Consider the following 20,569-nt stretch of genomic DNA (forward strand, 5'->3'; position numbering starts at 1 on the left):
TATCTATCTATCTATCTATCTATCTTTCTACCTATCTATCTATCTATCTATCTATCTATCTATCTATCTATCTATCTATCTATCTATCTATCTATCTATCTATCTATCTATCTATCTATCTATCTATCTATCTATCTATCTATCTATCTATCTATCTGTCTGCCTGCCTGTCTGTCTGTCTGCCTGTCTGCCTGTCTGTCTGCCTGCCTGCCTGCCTGCCTGTCTGCCTGTCTGCCTGTCTGTCTGCCTGCCTGCCTGCCTGCCTGCCTGCCTGCCTGCCTGTCTGTCTGTCTGTCTGTCTGTCTGTCTGTCTGTCTGTCTGTCTGTCTGTCTAGGACTTTTAGCTCTCCTGCTTTTGATATTAAACATTGTATGGCTAACATGACTGTATGAAGACCAAATTTGCTAGTCATAACAGAAAAATCTTGACATGTAAATCATGAATATTATAATTTACATTTCATGATCCTGCAGATCTTGCCGTGGTTTCGTTCCCGTCTTATGTTGCAAAACTGGTATGGTGACATGCGTGTCATGTATCATGACATGCGTGTCATGTAACAACATAGCTATGTGCCAAGCTCATGATGCGCTCGCGGCTGTTTCGCTAGCGTCACATATACCAAATTTGGTATTATGGTACGTGAATGGATGGCGAAGGTATGTGACTGGTACAAACATGATAATCATGAGATGTGTGTCGTATAACAACATGACTGCATGCGAGGCTAGTCATGCACTGCGGCTGTTTCACTAGCTTCACTTATCATATATGTTACGTATGTCTCCAGATAGATCTATCCTGCTCATTATCCCTTCTTCGGAACTTTGTGTGAGTGCTCCTTTAAAGCGGCCGTGCGACACAAGTTGTTTTCGTGCCACCCTCCCCAACAGTGGAACGCGCCGATGTCGTTGCGCGAGTGAGAATCTCAAACAAACAATGCAGTTATAATTTTGTTTCTACGGAGAAACCACGCTGTTATCAAACCACAGCGTTGATTGATATGAGGGGTTTGACGTCCCAGAACAGTCTGCTTGAAAGTGTTTGCTTGAAACCCCAGGGTCGCCAAGATGCAATTCAATTTTTTTTATTTACTAGAGAAAACTGGAAGGTTGCCAAAGCTAAAAGCCGTGAGAACGGCTTGACAAAGGCCCTGGTGACCTTTATATACTCATAGCAGCAGTGCGAAATTGGTAACAAGTACATATAAGCAAGTACAATATAAAACATCAATACCTACTTACTTAAACATGATTTCACAATTGATTCTTTTAAAACGCCTAATATAAGTGTGTAAAATATGGGTTTTCCAAAAATCCATACATACCGTGCATAGATCATCATTTCCATTGACCCTTAAAAAGCAGAGAAATATAAATTTACGTGAAACCACATACATTCGTATGGCTAATACATCGCAAGGTAACGTGATGAAACATGATACAATTTATTTTCTCTAGGCTGTGTATGCTATGAAAAATATTGCACAGACTCTGAGAATAGTTTGTTGCACATGTTCCTATGAAGCCAAAGAGCAAAAAAAGCGAGTAATGTTCTTTCTTGTTGGAGGTGTTTGCACTTTCGTGCGTGATAAGTGTTGTGGTAACGTTGTAGGCCCAGGTTTGGTATCCATATGTAGTTCTAAAAATGCGGTACGAACCAAATGCCTATATTTCTTGTGGGAACTGTAATGGGACGACGCTCAAGGCATGACAGTGATCTAATGAAGAGAGCTCGCTATTCAAGAAAAAAATTGTGAGCGATAAGCGAACTTGTGTAAAGGTTCTAAGAGAACTTGTTGTTGGGCTAGTTAGTAGATCATTTCAAAAGTTAATTAGAGCGCGAAAACTTGACACAATCACTCACACACGCACACACCCATGCATCAAACACACAGCGCTCTGTCTGCGCTGTGTGTTTGATGCATGGGTGTGTGCGTGTGTGGGTGATTGTGTCAAGTTTTCGCGCTCTAATTAACTTTTGAATTGTGTAAAGGTTGCCAGCTCGTATTATAGTAAATTATTGGAGCTTCATGCGTCGTTCCGAACAGTTCAATATTTCCAACCTGGCGGGCTCTTTCTTTTTGTCCTGAGTTATGCCTTAGTTTATGTTTGCTTTGCTTGTCGTGGCCCATACTAGGGTGCAATACATCATATATGAGTAGCGAATAATATATCGCAAGTTTGACCATGAGTGGCAAAGTGTCACGGTAACGAGACATCACTCCTGGTACCAAAGCAAGTTTAAATGAAATGAAAGTGCCATAGGTCTATTGTTACGACTAGGTGTTATTGAACTGATAAGGTAGTTTTGTTGGTCAGGCTCTTGGCGGTACATATCACGACGTTAAGTACATGGTACATTTATATTTATTTTATTTTGCTGAGATGGGGATTGTTGCGGATTTGATTGAACGAACACAAAAAAACGACTGAGTAAATGGAAAGAATGCAAATATTTGCTATTTTCATAAGTTTATGCGCTTGCGCATAGAGGTGCTGAGTCAAGTAGAGATCTTGTCCCCTGATATGGCAGAGGGGCTGACTTGTGGTGCTGGAACCGATTTTGCTCATTGGAGCCCCTTGTTCAACGAACGACCACTGTGGTCTATTGATGCATAATAAATACAGCCAAGCCCCCAGCAGGCATCGCAGTGACATCATTTTAATATCATTCCTGTTGATGCCAGCCTCAACTAAGGCCCGAACGGATTCACTAGCCCATGTATCTCTATAGGTAAGGGTCACGCTCGACACGGTAGGTGATGGTGTGATTTCATAGAGCAGATTCGGAATCTTATACTTTTCGCTCTTGTGGTGATGTGCCTCAGTGAACTCAACTCACGTTCCAATCATTTGTACGTCTAGTATGTAAGAGCTTTTCTTATTGTATACAACTATTGTTATAACCAATGAGCCGAGATTTTCGTTCGTTGCGATGTTATGAAGTGATTTTCCGGCTGAATATGCCATCCCAGATCAGGCAATTGATGTCACAAGTACCGAATGATAGTATCTTGTCTATTTATGCGTGCACGACCAGTTCTGTGGCATTTTGAAAGTACATGCCCTAAAGATTTTTCTACTTCACATCGGCTCAGCATTGTTTCGGGATATCACGACCTCTTTGCAAGCAGGTCAAGTTGGGATCTGCCCCGGTATGGAATTTCACAAGGTCAGTAAACTCTCTGCCGCAAAGGAGAGAAGTTACGTTCCCCTACACAAGGGTGACCCTGGGGCTTCTTTTCATTGTTGTAGGGGTGTGCAATCATAGGATCGGTGCAGTTTTTGAGACGAGTACTTTCTTGATTGTTTGCTGCTGCCTAAGTGGGGGCCTTTGGAGAAGGTGATATTTTCTGCTTGCTTCTTCAAGTCAAGTAAGGTCGGTCTAGTAGCCGTATTGCAGCGTCGGAGTCTCATTGCTGGGACCCCAGTCCTGAAGCAGGGTAGTGCAAATTTTTCCTCCTCTGCCGCCACGTAAAACAAGCCAAGCGGTGTGTCTATAAGCAGCGCGAGCCATCTTCTTAGTGCCAATTGGACTGCTCTGTGAACTGTCGTGAGGGTTATTGCAAAGATCGGCCCCAGTACTAACCTATGGTAGAAACGACGCAGCATGTAAAATCGAAGCGCCACCAGACGCTGCTGTGGTTTCAGTGGTGCCCTATATACTCTCTCGAGTGATGCGCTTCACTGCCTTTTCACCGGACCTTTTCCCAGGCCATTCACTCCGAAGTGGACTTGAAGGTATTGCCTCGTTGACGTGCGGTTAGACGCGGCCAGTCTTTCCCCAATAACGTCCAAACGAATATCTGTGCGAACCTTGAAGCCATTTTTGCCATCCAGATGGTTCAATGACTAAGGTGGTTGATTTGAAAGCTTTAATCACCAATCCCCTGGCTGTGAGAAAAGAGCTGAAGCAATTTTCTGTTAAAAACCTGAGGATGTTCTTATTGTAAGAGTGATGTCGCCCGCGAAGGCCATGGCTGACACCCTCATCCCGTCACTGGTAAAGGCCAGCTGCGGATCAAGCTCTGCGAGAAACTCGTCTATCACCAAGTTAAATAGTAGTGGTGATGGTCGAGGGTCGAGGGTCCCGTTGCAGTCTTGTACTTTGGGACCCTCTTCTGTATATTTTACTCCCTGTAACATACTTTATGACATGATAATAAACTGATTGATTGATTGATTGATTGATTGATAACGGGTCGCCTTACCAAAAGCCAGTGGTGGGGTGAACCACAAGGGATTTACCTTCAAAAGTCGGAATCGTCTTTGCCGTTCAATAAAAGTATTCAATGTAGGAAATGAAGTTCGCTGCTACTCCTTTTCTTGTCAGTCCTCTTGAAATTGCAGGAAGGACGACCCTATCAAAGGCTTTTGCTATATCAAACAAGGCCAGGGTTAAAGGATGAAGCGACTTGCGAGCCTCAACTATGATGGTATTAAGTTGTAAAATATTCTCAGCGCAGCCTCCCGCTGGCTAGAAAGGCTTACTTACCTGTAAGTCTAGGTATTTTTTTCCTCTTTGTGTGTTAGATGTTATTGTGCAGTCTTCTTTTTGTCATTTTTAGGCGTACTGCATCAGTCACTTCGTGTTTTTATCATTGAATTACTCAAAATGAAGAATACGTCCACATTTAGCTTCGGATGTGACGTCGCCCTGCACGCCTACATGCATTATTCGTTATGTTACGCTTGACTCACGTATACGCAAGATGGTTACCGGCGGGTATAAATTAGCCTTTCAAGAATCTTCTTCATCAATTTCAAGTGCCAGGCTGTCTCGTTGTTTTCATTCTTTGTGTTCTTCGTGTTTCCCGCTATTTTTACCCCATTTCATAAGTACCAGCTTATTCACTTCATTGCTTTGGTGTTATTAGAAAACTGCATGAATAATATTCGATTGATACTCGTATCAGATTCAGTTATTACTAACTGTTTACTCACCGCACTCTATAATAACGAATAAAACAGAGGCACAATCAAACAAAGAAAATGTTCCGCGAAAATTGCTTCTTATAAAAGGTTATTTTCATTTCTAAGTAGACTGACATTCTCACAATTTAACAGCGACATTTGTGTGTGGTTAGGAGAAACGAAAATTCATTCGGAATTGGTGTTACGAGCAGGTTCCCATTGGCTGTGCTATCAGTTAGGTCATCTCGAGCGTCGTACCTGAACACGCGCGCCATCGGCGGTGTTGTGAGTGACATCGGCCATCCCGTCGCAGCCATGACGCCGAGCACGCGCGCATCAGCACGCGATGTCTGAGAGCTTCGACATCGGTGAGCCACAGACACCTCTAGAAGAGCGCTGACAGTCTAAAAGTGAGAGATCTCGCATTCGCCGGGGCGATGGTGCAGTGTGGGTACAAAATCAGGCCCGCGAAGCCGAGTGCTGGCAGCAACCGTGCGTCGATGATCTGGCAGCCTTCCAAGCCGCGTTAGATCGTAAACGTGAATGCAAGAGCCGGTAACAGACGGATCCTGTAAACCACACCGCCGAGCCAGCTCGCGATATCAAACACTTCAAACAATGCCGCTCCGGACAAGCGGCGTTGCGGTCACAACAGCGTCAAGGTAATCCTTGCGAAAGCGCGTTCAACGGGGCTAACGACCGTTTTCGGCGGCGCTTTCTACAACGCCACATTGAATTTGGCTGTGACGTCTGTGACCGCCTGTGGTTCGAGAGCAACTTCTGTGATTAACGCATTGCGAAACGCATTTAACTCTTCATTACACCCTTTGTGGAAATTGAGGCAAGCCCGCTGCCTTTGTGCGGACTTTGCCGCCTTTTTGCCGTTCTCATGTGCCGACATATCCCCCCTCCTCCGCTGTCTGCCGCACTGGGAGAGCGGAGTGACGTTTAAACCTCTCACACGGTAGCGGATGTTGACTGTGGCGCCGTGCGCGGAGTCTCGCGAGAGGTGTTGCACGCGTGCGGTGTCCTAGTGCATGGCCAGGCTACGCCGACCCGTCTCTCTCTGAAGCCAACGCGAGCGCCTTTGCCCTCGCTCGAGGAACCGCCCTCTTGTTCTTCTTCCAGGGCTCAATGTTCCAGTGATTCTCGGTCGGGACTTTCTCCTTAAAAACGGTATAGTTGTGGACATTGCGAATGGCAGCTATCGTGATGGCCCTTTTTGCCAACTCAAGTCGGCGCTTACCTTCGCCACAGAAACGTCGGAAACGTGCCCTTCGCAGAGTTCGGGGCCAAGCCCCTGCTCAACGCATTTGCCCTCTCACAGTCCCCTTAGGGAACGAGAGGCGCGGCACGAAACATGCCGTGCGCAAACTCCGTAGCCGTACCTTTGCGTTCCGCGCACCTCGGCTCAAAACCCCTGTGTGGATTGACCGATACGACACGAAGAGGCACTACATCCTTTGGTCGCCTGCGCGACTCAGTTGGATGATGCACAGAAGGCTCGTCTGTCGACTCTGTTACGTCAGAACGACTAGCTCTTCACCGATCAACCTGGCTGCACCAATTTAGTGAGTCATGTGACCGTAACCGGTGACGAGCTTCCTTTAGAGTGTAACTCGAGGTCCGTCAGTCTCGCCAAAAGGCAGATTATCGATGGGTTGCTAGACGACATGCTTGCGGCTAGCATTATTCGCCGCTCGTCTAGCTCCTGGGCGTCTCCAATTGTGTTGGTGCCTAAGAAAAATGGCAGTCATCGCCTTTGCGACGACTATCGCCGTCTGAATGGAGTAACTCGTAAGGATGCCTATCCGCTCCCCACGATAAACTCCATCGTAGATTAACCTGGCTGAAGCACGGTATTATACCCCGCTTGACGCCTCTAAAGGTCACCTACAGGTCTGAATGGGTAACCGTGACCAGTGTTAAACTGCGTTCATGTCCCACAGAGGGTTGTTCGAGTTTACTTTTATGCTCTTTGGCCTTTGCAATGCTCCTGCGACGTTTCAGACTCATGGACTGCGTCCTCGGGGAAGCAAAGTGGTCATACTGCATGTGCTAACTTGACGACATCCTGATTTATTCACGAACCTTCGAAGAGCACTTGACCCATGTTGCTGATGTACTCTAGAGGGTGAGGATAGCCGGGATGACATTAAATCCCAATAAGGTCCAGTTAGAGCAGACCCGTGTTCAGTTATTTGGGTTTACGCTGGGCGAAGGCTCCATAGAGCCGTATAGGGAGAAACTTCGAGATATCCTCGATTTTCCCATGCCCAAGGACGTACGTGGCCTACGCCGTGTTTTAGGAATTGTCAACTTTTACCGTTCCTTCATTCCGTCCTGTGCCCAACTGCAGGCACTCTTGAGCAAGCTTTTGGGTAAGTATGCTAAGTGGCAAGGGGGACTTGAGCAGCAGCAGCAGGTGTTTTGCCGACTGTCTAACGCCATAGCGGAGATAGTGCAGCTCAAGCTCCCCGACCTGACCAGACCGTTCGTTGTACAAACTGATGCGAGCGATCTAGACTTAGGAGCGGTTCTCCTACAGGAATACGATGGCGTGTTGCAGCTGTTGGCCTTTGCCAGCCGCTTCTTGGTCTCTGCGGAGAAAAATTATTCCGTGACTAAAAAGTAGTGCCTCGCCATCGTGTTTGCACTGCGGAAGTTTGACGTCTATCTTCATGGGACGAAATTCGTGGTGCAAACGGATCACAGTGCGCTCAGCGGCCTGATGCGGCTGCGTGAGCCTGCCGGCAGGCTGGCGTGCTCGGCTCTCCTGATACAGCACTATGACTTTTTAGTGCAGTATCGAAAGGGGAGCACCAACGTGGTAGCTGACGCGCTATCTCGTGCCCCATTGTCAGCCGAGGACCTTGATCCCTGTGAGACAGCCGTTAGTGGTGCCTTAGCACATGCAAGTGTCGGGGGCGAAACAGCAGCTTCGCCGCGATTCGGCGTGAAGGGTGAGTCTCCATGCCGACAAACCTTGGCTGCTTACCAGGTATGTGGCGCACCGCGAAGCGGCCAAGCAGGGGAGCTTTCCGATGGGCCACGGGACCGAGAGGGAACCCGTGACGCCGACTCAAGTGGTTGTTGCTGCGGTCCTGGGTGGGCACAATACCAGACTCCCCCATCTTCGGAGAGTGGGCATCGCTTTCAGCAGAGAAGAGCTTCTGAAGGCCCAGCAAAGTGATCCGTTTTGTCGCGAAATGTGCGACAGTCTCAGAGAGATGGAGCGCCGTGACGCTGCTTGTCCTGCAGCGGGCGCCGATAGCGCCTGTCTCGACGGGACGGAGCGTCGTGACGCTGCTTGCCCTGCAGCGGGCGCAAATAGGCGGCTCGAACCAGCGTGTGTCGCTGAGTACCCGGCGGATTCATATTTGCGGGACCATGAAGGTCTCCTGCTGAAGTATATAGTCACTGACGAAGAGTCCATGTACTCGTTTAAGGTGGTTATGCCGAAAAGCCTGAGAGCCGCACTGTTGCGATCCTCTAACGACAAATTCATGGCCGGTCGCCTGAGAGGCTCAAAAGTTTTTTTGCAAAACTGAGCCGCGTTGTGACCTGGCCCGGCATGAAGCGAGACATTTTTTGCTATTGCCGTTCTTGCCGCGTCTGTCAAATGGTGAAATCAAGGGGTGGCAAACTGCCCGGTCTGATGAAACCGATTGTCAGTGAGCGTCCGTAGCAAGTGACCACCTGATTTCTAATGGGATCATTTCCCAGAAATAAGCAGGGGTTCATTCACCTGATGGTAGTCGTTGATGACTGTTTGAAATGGATGGTATTGTTCTCTCTTCGGAAGTTGACAGCGCGAGCGGTGCTTGAGAAACTGCAAGAAGTGTTTTGCGGGTTCGGCTTCCCGGAAAGGCTTATCACGGACAATGCATCGTATTTCACCGCTCGGGTGTTTGGTGTCGCCTGCCGTTCCCTCGGAATTGATCGCTGCACCACTTTACCCTACCATCCCCAGTCCAATTTGACGGAGCGCGTCAAGCGTACGCTCAAACCGATGTTGACGGCCTTTGCCGAAAGTCAAGGGGACTGGGAAGACCATTTGATTCAGCTCCCGTTCGCAATTCGAACATCCGAGACTCGCTCAACTGGTTTCTCGCCCGCCTTCTTAAATTTTAAGAGGGAGTTGGCAAATCCGGTGACCAGCATCACGCAATGCTAGCTCGAAGACGAGGAGACGCCGGCAGACCGCTCTGCTTACGCGTCGACACGTCGGGACAGGCTTTGTCGAGCTTTCTGCAAAGCAAGGGAAAGTTTGGCGTCGGCCAGGGCTCAGCAGAAGGCGCAATATGACCGCAAGCGTCGTGACCTGGTTTTTGAGGTGGGCGATCTTGTCCTGAAGCGTAACCACAATCTTAGGGATGCCAGTAAGGGGTTCTCAACCTCGCTCGTTCCTAAGTGGCTTGGTCCGTACCGAATGAAGAAAGCTTGCACTACACTCACGTACTTGCTTAAAAATCCCCATTCGGGAAAACTCAGCCGTGCCCATATCGCAGACCTGAACCCATTTTAAAACTGTCTGACGAGCTCGCGCCAGAGCCCTGCGGTACTTCGCGCAAGCAACGGGCACACCCGGAGCGGCGGACCGCATTCGGACCCCGCACCAGTATAATCTGAGGAAGCGGTCACCTTTGTGATTTTGCGCCGGACGGTGGACGTCTCTGCAACCGAAGGCTCGGAGTTTACTGTCTAGCCTCAGTATAGGTTAGCTTCTTTAGGGCCTTTTCTCGTACAGAAGTCGACCCTGCCCAGTCTGCTGCCAGTGTTTCCTTTTTAAGTGTTCATGTTTATTTTATGTTTCCTTTGTCTAAAGTTTGGTGTTATTTGTATTTTACGTTTTTGTATTTTGGTCAGAGAAAGAGTGTCATTTCCCTGTTTTACTTTTTTTGCTGTGTTTATTTCGTCTACCGCAAAGGAAGTTGTGACCTTGAGTATCAGTGCTTATGCGTGGAGAGGGGAACGAAGGACGCTACTTTTTCTCGCACAGCCATTGGCGCTGTGTGTGTGCGTGCGTGCGTGTTCTGTGTGTGTGTAAGTGCGTGACCCTTCAGTGCGTGCCCGTGAAGAGTGCGCATCGTGGCTTCACCCTATCGTAGTGGACACAAGAGGTGCTCGGGGCACTGACCTACTTAGGCTGTCTTCTGCTCTCGGCCGTCAACGAAAAGCCCTGCTGCCGTTTCCACCATGACTCCTGCGCGAGGCCAGCTGAAAGCAGCTAAATGCTGCCAGCCAACGCCAGGGCGCCTCGCAGACAAATCTGGTTCGGCCTCACTGATCACTAGAGAGGCCTGGCTTCCCGCAACGTCCCAGCTCCGTCATCGAGCCAGAAATGCGGGGCCTGCGAACCACAACCAAAGCAGCGTTCGTTGGACTCACGGCTAATCAAGAGCAGCAACGGGCCATCAGAGAGCCCCCTTCCTTGCCTCTGAACTCGCAGTCGAGCATCGCCCCTAGCGAACATTGTCATGCTCTTCCGCCCTTCCGCGCGGTGGACGCTATCCCGCTTCAGCACCACGAACACTACTACTACTTTCCTGTGCTCCCTTCCGTAATTATTTTTTATAGTTTCATGTGTTTATTTTATTATAATGTTTTTATTTCTTATTTGTCATCACTTTTTTAGCAGCAGTGACAGGGCTGGACTGAGGTTAGCTGTCGGTCCCAGCAGTGTCATTTTAACTTCATGGGTGACGTCCAGCTGCCTTTCGCAGACCGGTAAAAAGCAAATTTAGGAGAAGGGGATGTGGGAATCGAGGCTAGCCCGCTGCCTTTGCGCGGGCTTTGCCGCTTTTTCTGCCGTTCTCGTGTCCCGAAATGTCTCCCCTTTTCCGCTGTCTGCCGCGCTGAGAAAGCTGAGTGACGTTTAACCCCCTCACCCGGTAGTGGATGTTGACTGTGGCGCCGGGTGCGAAGTCTCCCGAGAGGTAAAGCGCGCGTGCGTCGGGAGCGGCTAGATACTCTCCGGGACAGCTGACAGTGAGCCACGCTATCTTTTCCGTCCGTCGACTCCCGTCGCTCGGGGCTCGTCGGATTTCGCTGACGGCGCCTCGCGCCCGAGGCGAACGCTCACCTTTTGTAGCCCCTCTGCGTACGCTCGGCCGAAGGGTGGTACGGTGTCCTAGTGCGTGGCCAGGCTACGCCGACCCGTCTCCCTCCGAAGCCAACGCGAGCGCCTTTGCCCTCGCTCGAGCAACCGGGCCTTGGTCCCGGTGTCTCCGTGTATCACCTTTACCACGGAGACGTGCTCGTGGCACCCTGTGTAGTACTTTTATGCTCGTGGCGTGGATAAGCACATTTGCTTTCCCGCCGCGCCTTTGCAACGGGCTGTACTGCGTTTGGTGTTGCCACAGACAATAAAGTGTTACAACCTTGAGCAGTATCGTGTTCTCGCCACAGCGACGGTTAACGTGTGCCCTGCGGCTCGCTGAGACCGGACCCACGCTAATGGCCGCACTCCTTTGTGATGCATGTCACTACACATTCCATGACCGCGATCATGCGAGGCACATTGTGCGTCTTGTGAAATTAACAGTGTCGTAAACCCAAGCCGAATGTGTGTCTAACCTCATTAAAAAGCGTGGACATGTAACTAATAACTGTGGAAGGCTTCAGTGCAGCTTATGGTTGAGCTCACTACTGAACCCCGCAGCCGTGCGTTTCATCTTTGGTTGGTTGACCATTTGTGCGGAGTGCTTCTTGTTCGGTGATTGTTTCCACATGGCCGAAGAAGAACGTCGTCAACACAGAGTGCCCCCCACCCCCCTGCCTTTAAAGTTATCAAACAGTACATTCCCGCTTTACAACTGCAGCTTCCAGACCGTCGGCTTAGGAATTTCTAAAAGCTTGCACATGCACTTCATTGCTGAATACGCCCATAAGATGCGAAATTATTAGTGGAAGCGTATCTGCAGCCTTTCCAATAATTTTGCGTGTTTCCTATAGCGACTTTTCCGCCTTTTTCCAGACACGGTATGCTCAAAGTGACCAGTGGCATTGATGACTTCGGCGGCATTCGCTGGGAGCTGCTCGTGTGCTACATCTTCACCTGGTTCTTCATATTCGTCTGCACGGCTCAAGGTGTTGCCGCTGTCGGACGGGTCAGGATGCTGTTGCTATCCTCTATTCGCTCTTTCTAGCGCCTCTGTCTGTGTATTTATGCTGTGTTTATTACAGTGTAACGTTACCGCTCGACAATTGTACTAAATACTATCCCATAACGAAGAATTGTCAAATTAGAACTAATATTATAAGAATGTGTAACACTCTAAGTTGTCTCGGTGAAAATACTGCATCAAGTCTACCTTTTCTGTATTTCTCCAGCGCGTGGAAATTCACGCACAAGGATTCAAGTGCGGATCGGTAAGTTCGCGATTATTCAGAGAAGAGCGAACGTAGAAAGCAGGTGTTTGGATATATATGCACTGGTGATATAGCTTCGCATCTTTAGCTCTCCTTTGAACTAAAGCGTAATCATTCCTTCCCTTTCGGTCTGGACTGTTCTATTACAGATGATTGATTGATATGTGGGTATGAACGTCCGAAAACCACCGTATTATTATGAGAGACGCCGTAGTGGAGGGTTCCGGAAATCGTGATGACCTGGGGTTCTTTAACCTGCACCCAACTCTGAGCACACGAGCCTACAACATTTAGGCCTCCATCGGAAATGCAGCCGTTGCCGCAGGGATTCGATCCCGTGACCTGCGGGTCAGCAGCCGAGTACCTTAGCCACTGGGCCACCGCAGCGGGGCTTTATTACAGATGAGGAGCCACACGTCTAATTATGAATAATGTTTGTTGCGATATGGCACCGATATTTCAACTTTTGATATTGTCTCAGGCACGTAGAAATTCATGCATCGACGCAATTCCTGAATGATATAAATTTTCCTACATTCGTTTTTCATTTTTATTCTTGTGCGCCAGCCTACCTATTTTGTCTGAAGTGAATTCAATATCAATTATGACATACCTAACTGCCATGATTCCTTATAGTGCTACATGGCGTGCTGTGTTTATTATTATGAGAGAATCTTTTTCAATCATGCCTGTGGTTATACGGTTTCTTCGCCTGGTGTTGTACCAATGTAATTAGGGAGGCAGAGAGCCCACTAGAACCGCGGTATAACTTGTCAGTTTTGTTGTATTTAGTCGTGTTGTATTTTGTGGATGCCCTGAATACAGAATCACACCTGAATGAAGCAGGATTTACATGCCACTTGCTGCCATTTGAAGAGATACGTCATACGCACTTATTCTCTAAGCGCAGCATGACGCTGGCCAAGTTTGTCATAACGCTGGCCCAAGTTTGTCATGACGCTAACCCATGACAAACTTGAAGGCAAAATGAATTGTTGGTGGTCTTAAGCGTGCAACTGCTGTCGACTTTGCGTCATGAAAAACTGTAATATTGTTATTATTAATATTAATACAATGACTGATCCAGACCACGTGTCCATTTTTTTTGCTGGCGCAGATATCTGCGGTGATGGCCCTCCTGCCAGTGTGTCTTATGGTCGCCGTAGCTGTGAGAGCCCTCTTGCTTCCCGGTGCCAGGAGCTCTGTTTGGGAGCAGTTCCAGCCACGCTGGAGCTGCCTCTGGGACAGCAGGGTATGCGTGCAATTAGCTTGACTTCAATGCCACTTCTTAAGCAGAGCCTCCTCTTGGCGACTGCATTTTGGTAGACTCTGTGTCATCACACTTTAGCGCACGTTTATATTTTCTATAAGTACTGAACACTACTTACGTAAAGGACGACCTTATACAAGACTTACTAACAGAACGAAGCTGACCAGGCCAATGCGACCATATACCTCAGGACAGATGCAGAATCGCGACACCGCATTTGCATCAGTTGTTTGCATTCTAGTGGGCCTTCCTAGATGAGCAGCACATGTATGATACTGTATACAAGTAAAGCACTGCATACAACAGTGCTTCACTTTTATACAAAGACAACTCATTACGTATAACTATATATCAAAATGTAGTGAAGAAGAACTATTGAATCGCCGCTACCAGTAATTGAATGTTCCCTTTGACTAAATTCTCAAGCTTCATATCCGAGGTATCGCAAAAAAGCCGGAAAATTATTTTGCGCGACACTGTATTCTTTTGTTGCGTCAATGGTCCTTATGCAGTGGCTTCAAGACAACGGTTTGGTAGTATACGCGCCTTTTTACTGGTACACAACTAGCAAAAATTTTTCCTCGAATTGCAGGACAACAGCATAATGTGCTCTGCGCTCATTGTGCCACTTTCCACGTTTGACGCGCGTAAAATGCTGTTTGAAGTGCAGTTATGCGTTTAACCTAAATTTTAGCCAATACTGAGCTGTACAAACAAATTCTAGTAGAAATGTTTTCGTTTTTTTGAATATCCAGATGCTCTAAAGGTTGTTTTTTTTCTGCCGACGACAGGCGTGGTCGGACGCGTCGTTCTCTGTGCTCACGGGCCTGGCCATCGGATTGGGCCAGTTGCATTCGCTGGCTTCCTACAACGCGTTTGACTCGACAATGGTGTACTGGTGGGTCAGATGTGCACTACGATTCGACCCAGTAAACCCACGTTGAAATGGCTGAATACAATAACGCCATTGAACTCGGAACGCAGCTTCATCATGTATTGCCCCTCATTTGCGCAACAGAGTTTGAATAACATTTGTGCAGCAGCAGAACAATTCTTTCGCCACTTCTTACATGACGCGTGTTTTATGTCGATAGCAATTGTATAAACACTCTTGGGTGAATTTTGCCGTCGGCATCAATTTCATGCACTGTACATGTATACGTATATATATATAAATGAAAAGAAAGAAAAAAAATAAAGAAAAAGAGTTTCCGGCGCGCGGAATCAGTCTTGTGACCTCCGCATCGTGAATGCGACGCGTTAGCCACCGAGGGGTACCTCCTTTGATGTTCAAATGACAAGCTATTTATATCTACCACTTACCGACCACTGTTGGCGGGCATCGCAGCGGGGGAAGGGGGGACTATCGTGTTTTGAGCATTATCGGCAAGATAGTTCAATGAGCGTGCGGCGGCTCTCATCTCTCACGCGTACTTTGGCCCGCTGAGAGGAGGCCAGTTGACAATCTCTCACGCGCCCTTATATCCCGGAGGGGAGGATCATACGTCTTGACTGGCATTGGGTTTGCATTGGAAAGATTCTGTTGTAGTGGCGGGGCGCACACAGGTCACTGCAGTCGTTGCACAGCCTTCGTTTGCGAGAAAGGCGTGCTTTTCAGGCGTTCATTTTTATTCTGCGCGTGACCTTCCAATTTGTTGCTATCGCGTTCATGGTTCCGCCTTTTCGGCAAAGTTGTTACTTTTTTGAGTGACACGAACATCACTCGAGGCCCAATATTTGAGCATTAGAAATACACACTTTCACAAACAATAAAATTTCCCATAAACCCACAAAAACTCACATCACTTCAAATAGCCATCTAAGTCGTGCGTGACATATCGTTTCCTGGTATACATACAAGATCGTATACGCTCATGTGCTACGAGAAGCCATTAGGTAGAAAGGAAGACTGTTTCGTGCTTTCCGTCACGGCTCATATAGGCGCTGTCTGACACTCCCACTTTTAGATGAACATATGTTTACACCTAAAGTGAACCGTGGTATGACCACCACTGTAGCCCAGTTAGAAGAGCATTGGACGCGTCATCCGAAAGTCGCAGGTTCCCTCCCTGCTAATGGCAACTTTTCGTCCACTTTTCTTTCTTTGCATTTACACTACAATCGATACTAACAAGATCCCCTACACGTTCTTTGGTATCATTGTCTATTAGTTCTTATTATTAGTTATCACGTGAAAGATGCTCAGTTTTGAAAAAAAGTTGAGTGAGGTATGCTTTTACAAATTGTGTTCTATGATTACTGGCACAGTTTCCAGTTGTTATCGTACGGTAACTCTTAGGGTTTATGTGCACATGTAAATAAAAACAGTGTGGGATTTAATTTTGTAGTTAGGAGTAACTGAAAGGAACTACATTATTCTGATAGTCACAGAAGCTCTCTGCTACTTATATAAATTTGTGCTTTATTGAAGGTTTATGTTTATGAATGATTAAACTGGAATAGAGAAAAAATTTTTAATGCTAGTAGCAAATTTGGGCTGTATACTATATTCTACATATTTATGTGGAATCGGTGCGGAATACTTCCTGAAAGAAACTGAATATGTTCTCTTCCTTGGCCGTATACTCTGAACCTCCATTGACGCAGGCTTCCACTATACGAACCTGCGTAACAAACTATCTTAACGTGCCACACTTCTACGTTTTTTGATCAATTGCAACCTAAAGGCGTACTAGTGCTAGCAGGCACGACCTCCGCTTACCGATTTACAGCGCCACACTTGTTCGTTTGAAGTGACCTCTGTCGGATGCGGGCATAACGCAGTATCATGGTAATAAATTAATGTGTGGTTGTATGCCATCCTAAATGGTAATGTTTTATATGCCTGTCTGTTGTTATTCTGTGATTAGGTGTTACTTCCTGTTGCCCTTGGGCATGACCATGTCGAACATCCTGTGCTCGATCATCGTTTTCGGAGTGGGAGGAAGTCTGGCCAAACAGCTAGGCATGTGCTTCGCGGACTTCGACAACTACAGTGAGGAAACACTGCGACAAATCTACCGCTATAAAGGCTTAAGCCATTCCAATGAAGCGCATTCAAAGCGTTTCTAGCGCATCATGCAATAGTGGAACTACAGGTTTTCCCGCTCACTTTATTCCAAGTGCCATCCTAAATAATCTGCATGCCATTCAAATAATCTGAGCGCCGAGCTATTTAATCAATGTGCCAAACATTTAATCCAAGCGCCAACATACTTAATCCAAGTGCCAACTCACTCAGTCCGCGTGCCATTAAGTTTGATCCAAGTGCCACCGTGTTTAATTCAATTGCCAATGACTTTAATTCAGGTGCCAGTCAGTTTAATCCATGCGCTAGAAACACACAGTTAGCCACTATATATAGTATAAATGTCAGAATAACGTAAACATGGCGTCACAGCAAGAACTTTTCTCTCGGCTATACATGGTAGCGCTTATGAAATTAAGTGCGCAGTGTGACTTCGCCTAACATTTTAGTGTCATAGCTTCAAAATTAGAAAAACAGTCAGTAGTAATTGCATTTATGGGTACCTAAATGTATTTGCTCCTAGAGTCAATGTTAGTCTTTATTGCATTGCTACTGCTTCATTCCGGTTAACCATCTACACCGTCGCGTATGCATAGATTCGTGTCGTCTGCTGAGTAGACGGCATTTGGCTACTTATGCTCTGAGGCTACAGTGACCGACAGATGATATTCATTCGTTATTGAAATCAACAATAACCACTTAATAATAACAAACTTGCATTTAGTCGGGTTTATGTGGAAATAAGTTGTTATAAAAGCATCAAAGTAAATACTCCGGTTTTCATGTAACAGGCGACGCTTAGTGTAGCTGAAGCGTGTTTACTTGAAACGTGTGTTTTCATACGGGAACATTTGCAGACGAAGAAAGAGCTTTGCTTGAAGTCATGGCTGGACGCAAACGAGGACCACACTTTAAGAACCCCGACGAACCTCGTCGAAAAAATAGCAGAGTATCGGTGGTCGACAGGGCTAGGATTGTGGACGTTTACAGGCGTGGCGGTGACTTAAAGCAACTGGCCGATGCTCTAGGCATCAACCTTAAAACAGCAAGATCGATTGCTGCTACCGACAGAGAAACATCAAAGCATGGTGGGGGTTCAAAAAGGAAGTTTGGAGATAACGTCGTGAGTACTTTGAGACGAATTGTCGACGAAAACTGTACATTTAAATTGAAGCAAATAAAGGAGGCCCTGGAGAAAGAAATGCCAGGAGTAACAATCAGTGCAAGCGCAGTCGACCGCTTGCTGGATGCCCACTGCTACTCGATGAAGCTAGTGATGCAGATGCCTGCAGATCGCAACCGTGATGACATCAAGCACAGCTGTATGCTGTACGCCCAATGGCTGCAGTCTGATGGACCGCGTGTTTGCCGCTTCTATTTGGATGAGACTAACTTCAATATCTGGTGTTCAAGGAACTTCGGCAGGGCAGCTAAAGGACACCTAGCTGTGCACATTACCACAACGACAAAGGGAGTGAATTTGAACATTATAGCATGCATGTCCGCAAACGGAGTTATTCACTGGACTGTGGTGGACAAAGTTCATTGGGTTGTTTTTAATGACTTCCTCAGTGATGTTTCGGCCCGCGGAGAACGTGATGAGCCAAATACCGAAGCTGTATTCCTTTTTGATAATGCACCTGCTTACGCTCGAGCAGAACAGGCGGCTTTGGCTAACTCCATGCACTCTATTAAGCGTCTGGCAGCGTACAGTCCCTTCTTTAATCCTATAGAAGAAGCCTTCGCGAAATTTAAGTCCCACGTGAAGGCCTACTTGAGCGAACGTCGTAATTCAGTTTTAGTGACACCGCAAGGCATGACGAAAAAGGAGCACAGGCGTTCTTTGCTGCTGGATGCGGCTCGCCACTCCATGCAACAAATACAGCGCGTGGACTGCGCGTCCTTTGATCGGCACAATTTCTCTTTCGTGCCTGCCGCTTTGCGTGAAGATGACTTGTGAACATCCCTATCCGAGCCCTATAAAACAGTTCTGTTTTAATAAATACACTAACCTGTGTCTATGTTGCATTTCTTGAATAATTAGTAGTACTCACTCTTGTTTTCCTGTATATGTATATGTATGTATGTGTGTACGCACGCACGCACGCACGCACGCACACACACACACACACACACACACACACACATGCGTGTGTGTGTGTGTGTGTGTGTGTGTGTGTGTGTAAAGAGATAGAGAGGGAGACAGAACAAATAATTTAGTGATTGCACTGAATCCGCAAGCTTCCAATGCGCGATGAGAGGCATAATGACGCGCAAAACAAACACGTACACAAAAAAAGAAAGCTAGGCCCAAGGTCAGTTGCGTGTTATTATCATTTTGTTTCCTCTGTGTTCGTTTCATCGCATTCGTCAAGTACGTCACAAAACTAACAAGCTAAACGAACAATCAGTACTGTTCGTATCATTGGAGACATTTAACTTTGAATAAAAAATAAGAGCATATAATATAGTAAAATAAAACTTCTATTGCCACATCAGGTTGATCAGTTTACGTTTTATGCTCACTACAGAAAAAAAAACATATTGGAATTATCTCTAATTCACAGTGCGTGCCGCGCGAAGGCTTCCCAATTTTTTGATTATGTAGCTGTCTTTGACCCATCACAGCCCGCGACCATGCTTTTAATCTCTTAGCATGCGTTCCGGCACTTCAATAAACATAGTGTGTCGTTCGCATTACATGACCTGCCCTGGTCATGTAACGTTGTAGTGTGTACCAAAGCCAATTATGAGCTTCTGTGAAGGGGACTGAATTTCATTGCACTGTAAAATATTCAGTAATATGTTCCTGCGATTTTTTAGTTTTCAATAAATTTATTTCACCTAGGCCAAGCACTCATTATACAATTGCACTGTAAAATATTCAGTAATATGTTCCTGCGATTTTTTAGTTTTCAATAAATTTATTTCACCTAGGCCAAGCACTCATTATACAATCTTGCGCATAGCAAAGTATAAGCACTCCAACCATAGCTTATGTGAACCACTGCAGTAATTTTGTTCAAGAATACTATCGGCGAATACAAAAATAATGATTGATTCTGCCTTCCGACTATTGTCTTCTATACTGTAGGAACTGCATTTCAATTGCACTGTTGTTTTTACGCCCCGTATTCTAGTTTTTGTGCGTTGATTAAACTGACTGGCACCTGAAATAAAGTCATTGACAATTGAATTAAACACGGTGGCACTGGGATTAAACTCTATGGCACGCGGCCTGAGTGAGTTGGCGCTTAGAATAAATATGTTGGCGCTTGGATTAAATGTTTGGCACAAGGATTAAATAGCTCGGCACTCCGATTATTTCAATGGCATGCAAATTATTTAGGCTGGCACTTGGATTAAAGTGGGCGGGAAAACCTGTAGGAGTGCACGTGGAAATCCAATACTTCACTTAAATATAGGGCCTTCGCCTCGCTTTAGAGTGCGATACTCACCGCGGATGTGAGGAAATCATAGTTTATGCATATTTAAAATGACATTATTGTTAATGTGCATGCCGGGATCTAAAGGGGCACTAAATGTTATTAACCGTTTTTCAGAGTTGCACGCAACAACGGTTTAGCAAGAGAGTTAGAAATAACAATGGCGCATTGTGGAACAAAAGCCCGATGACTTAGAAAGGCCAAAGTTCAGTTGATTGCAATCACTCAAACTACCCATGACAAAGAAGAGCAGTTCGGAGCATAAAAAGCCGAAAGGAATACAACCAGTGCGCTTCGGTTCTTTCATTCGTGAAAAAATAGCCCCTTCACGATAGTGCTTGTGAGTTCTGGCATCTCGAGCAGGGGGGAAAGGTGGGAGGAGTGTGCTTTTCCCCCCAGAAGTGTGGTTTTCGAATTCTCAGGAGATGAAGGTCAAGGTGCACTGACGCTCATTCTAGTACAAGAAACGGGGTGACAGAGAACACCTTCCGCTTCCCGTAACCATTCGAAACAGAAAGCCGTGGTCAGTTTTCC

The 20,569-nt window shown here is 46.7% G+C and overlaps 1 protein-coding gene across 1 annotated transcript in view; it reads left to right on the top strand.

Annotated features, from left to right (window-relative positions):
* The window catches only part of LOC142803130 (sodium- and chloride-dependent glycine transporter 2-like), an 81,216-nt gene that overhangs the window by 18,471 nt on the left and 42,176 nt on the right, over positions 1-20,569 (top strand). Inside the window, exons 5-8 of the mRNA XM_075888233.1 lie at positions 11,897-12,029; positions 13,409-13,543; positions 14,353-14,459; positions 16,432-16,556. Coding sequence (XP_075744348.1) covers positions 11,897-12,029; positions 13,409-13,543; positions 14,353-14,459; positions 16,432-16,556 — 500 coding nt within the window. The remainder of the gene's footprint in view (positions 1-11,896; positions 12,030-13,408; positions 13,544-14,352; positions 14,460-16,431; positions 16,557-20,569) is intronic.

The sequence above is a fragment of the Rhipicephalus microplus genome, chromosome 3, assembly GCF_043290135.1.
Source record: "Rhipicephalus microplus isolate Deutch F79 chromosome 3, USDA_Rmic, whole genome shotgun sequence".
In the NCBI taxonomy this organism is placed as follows: Eukaryota; Metazoa; Arthropoda; class Arachnida; order Ixodida; family Ixodidae; genus Rhipicephalus; species Rhipicephalus microplus.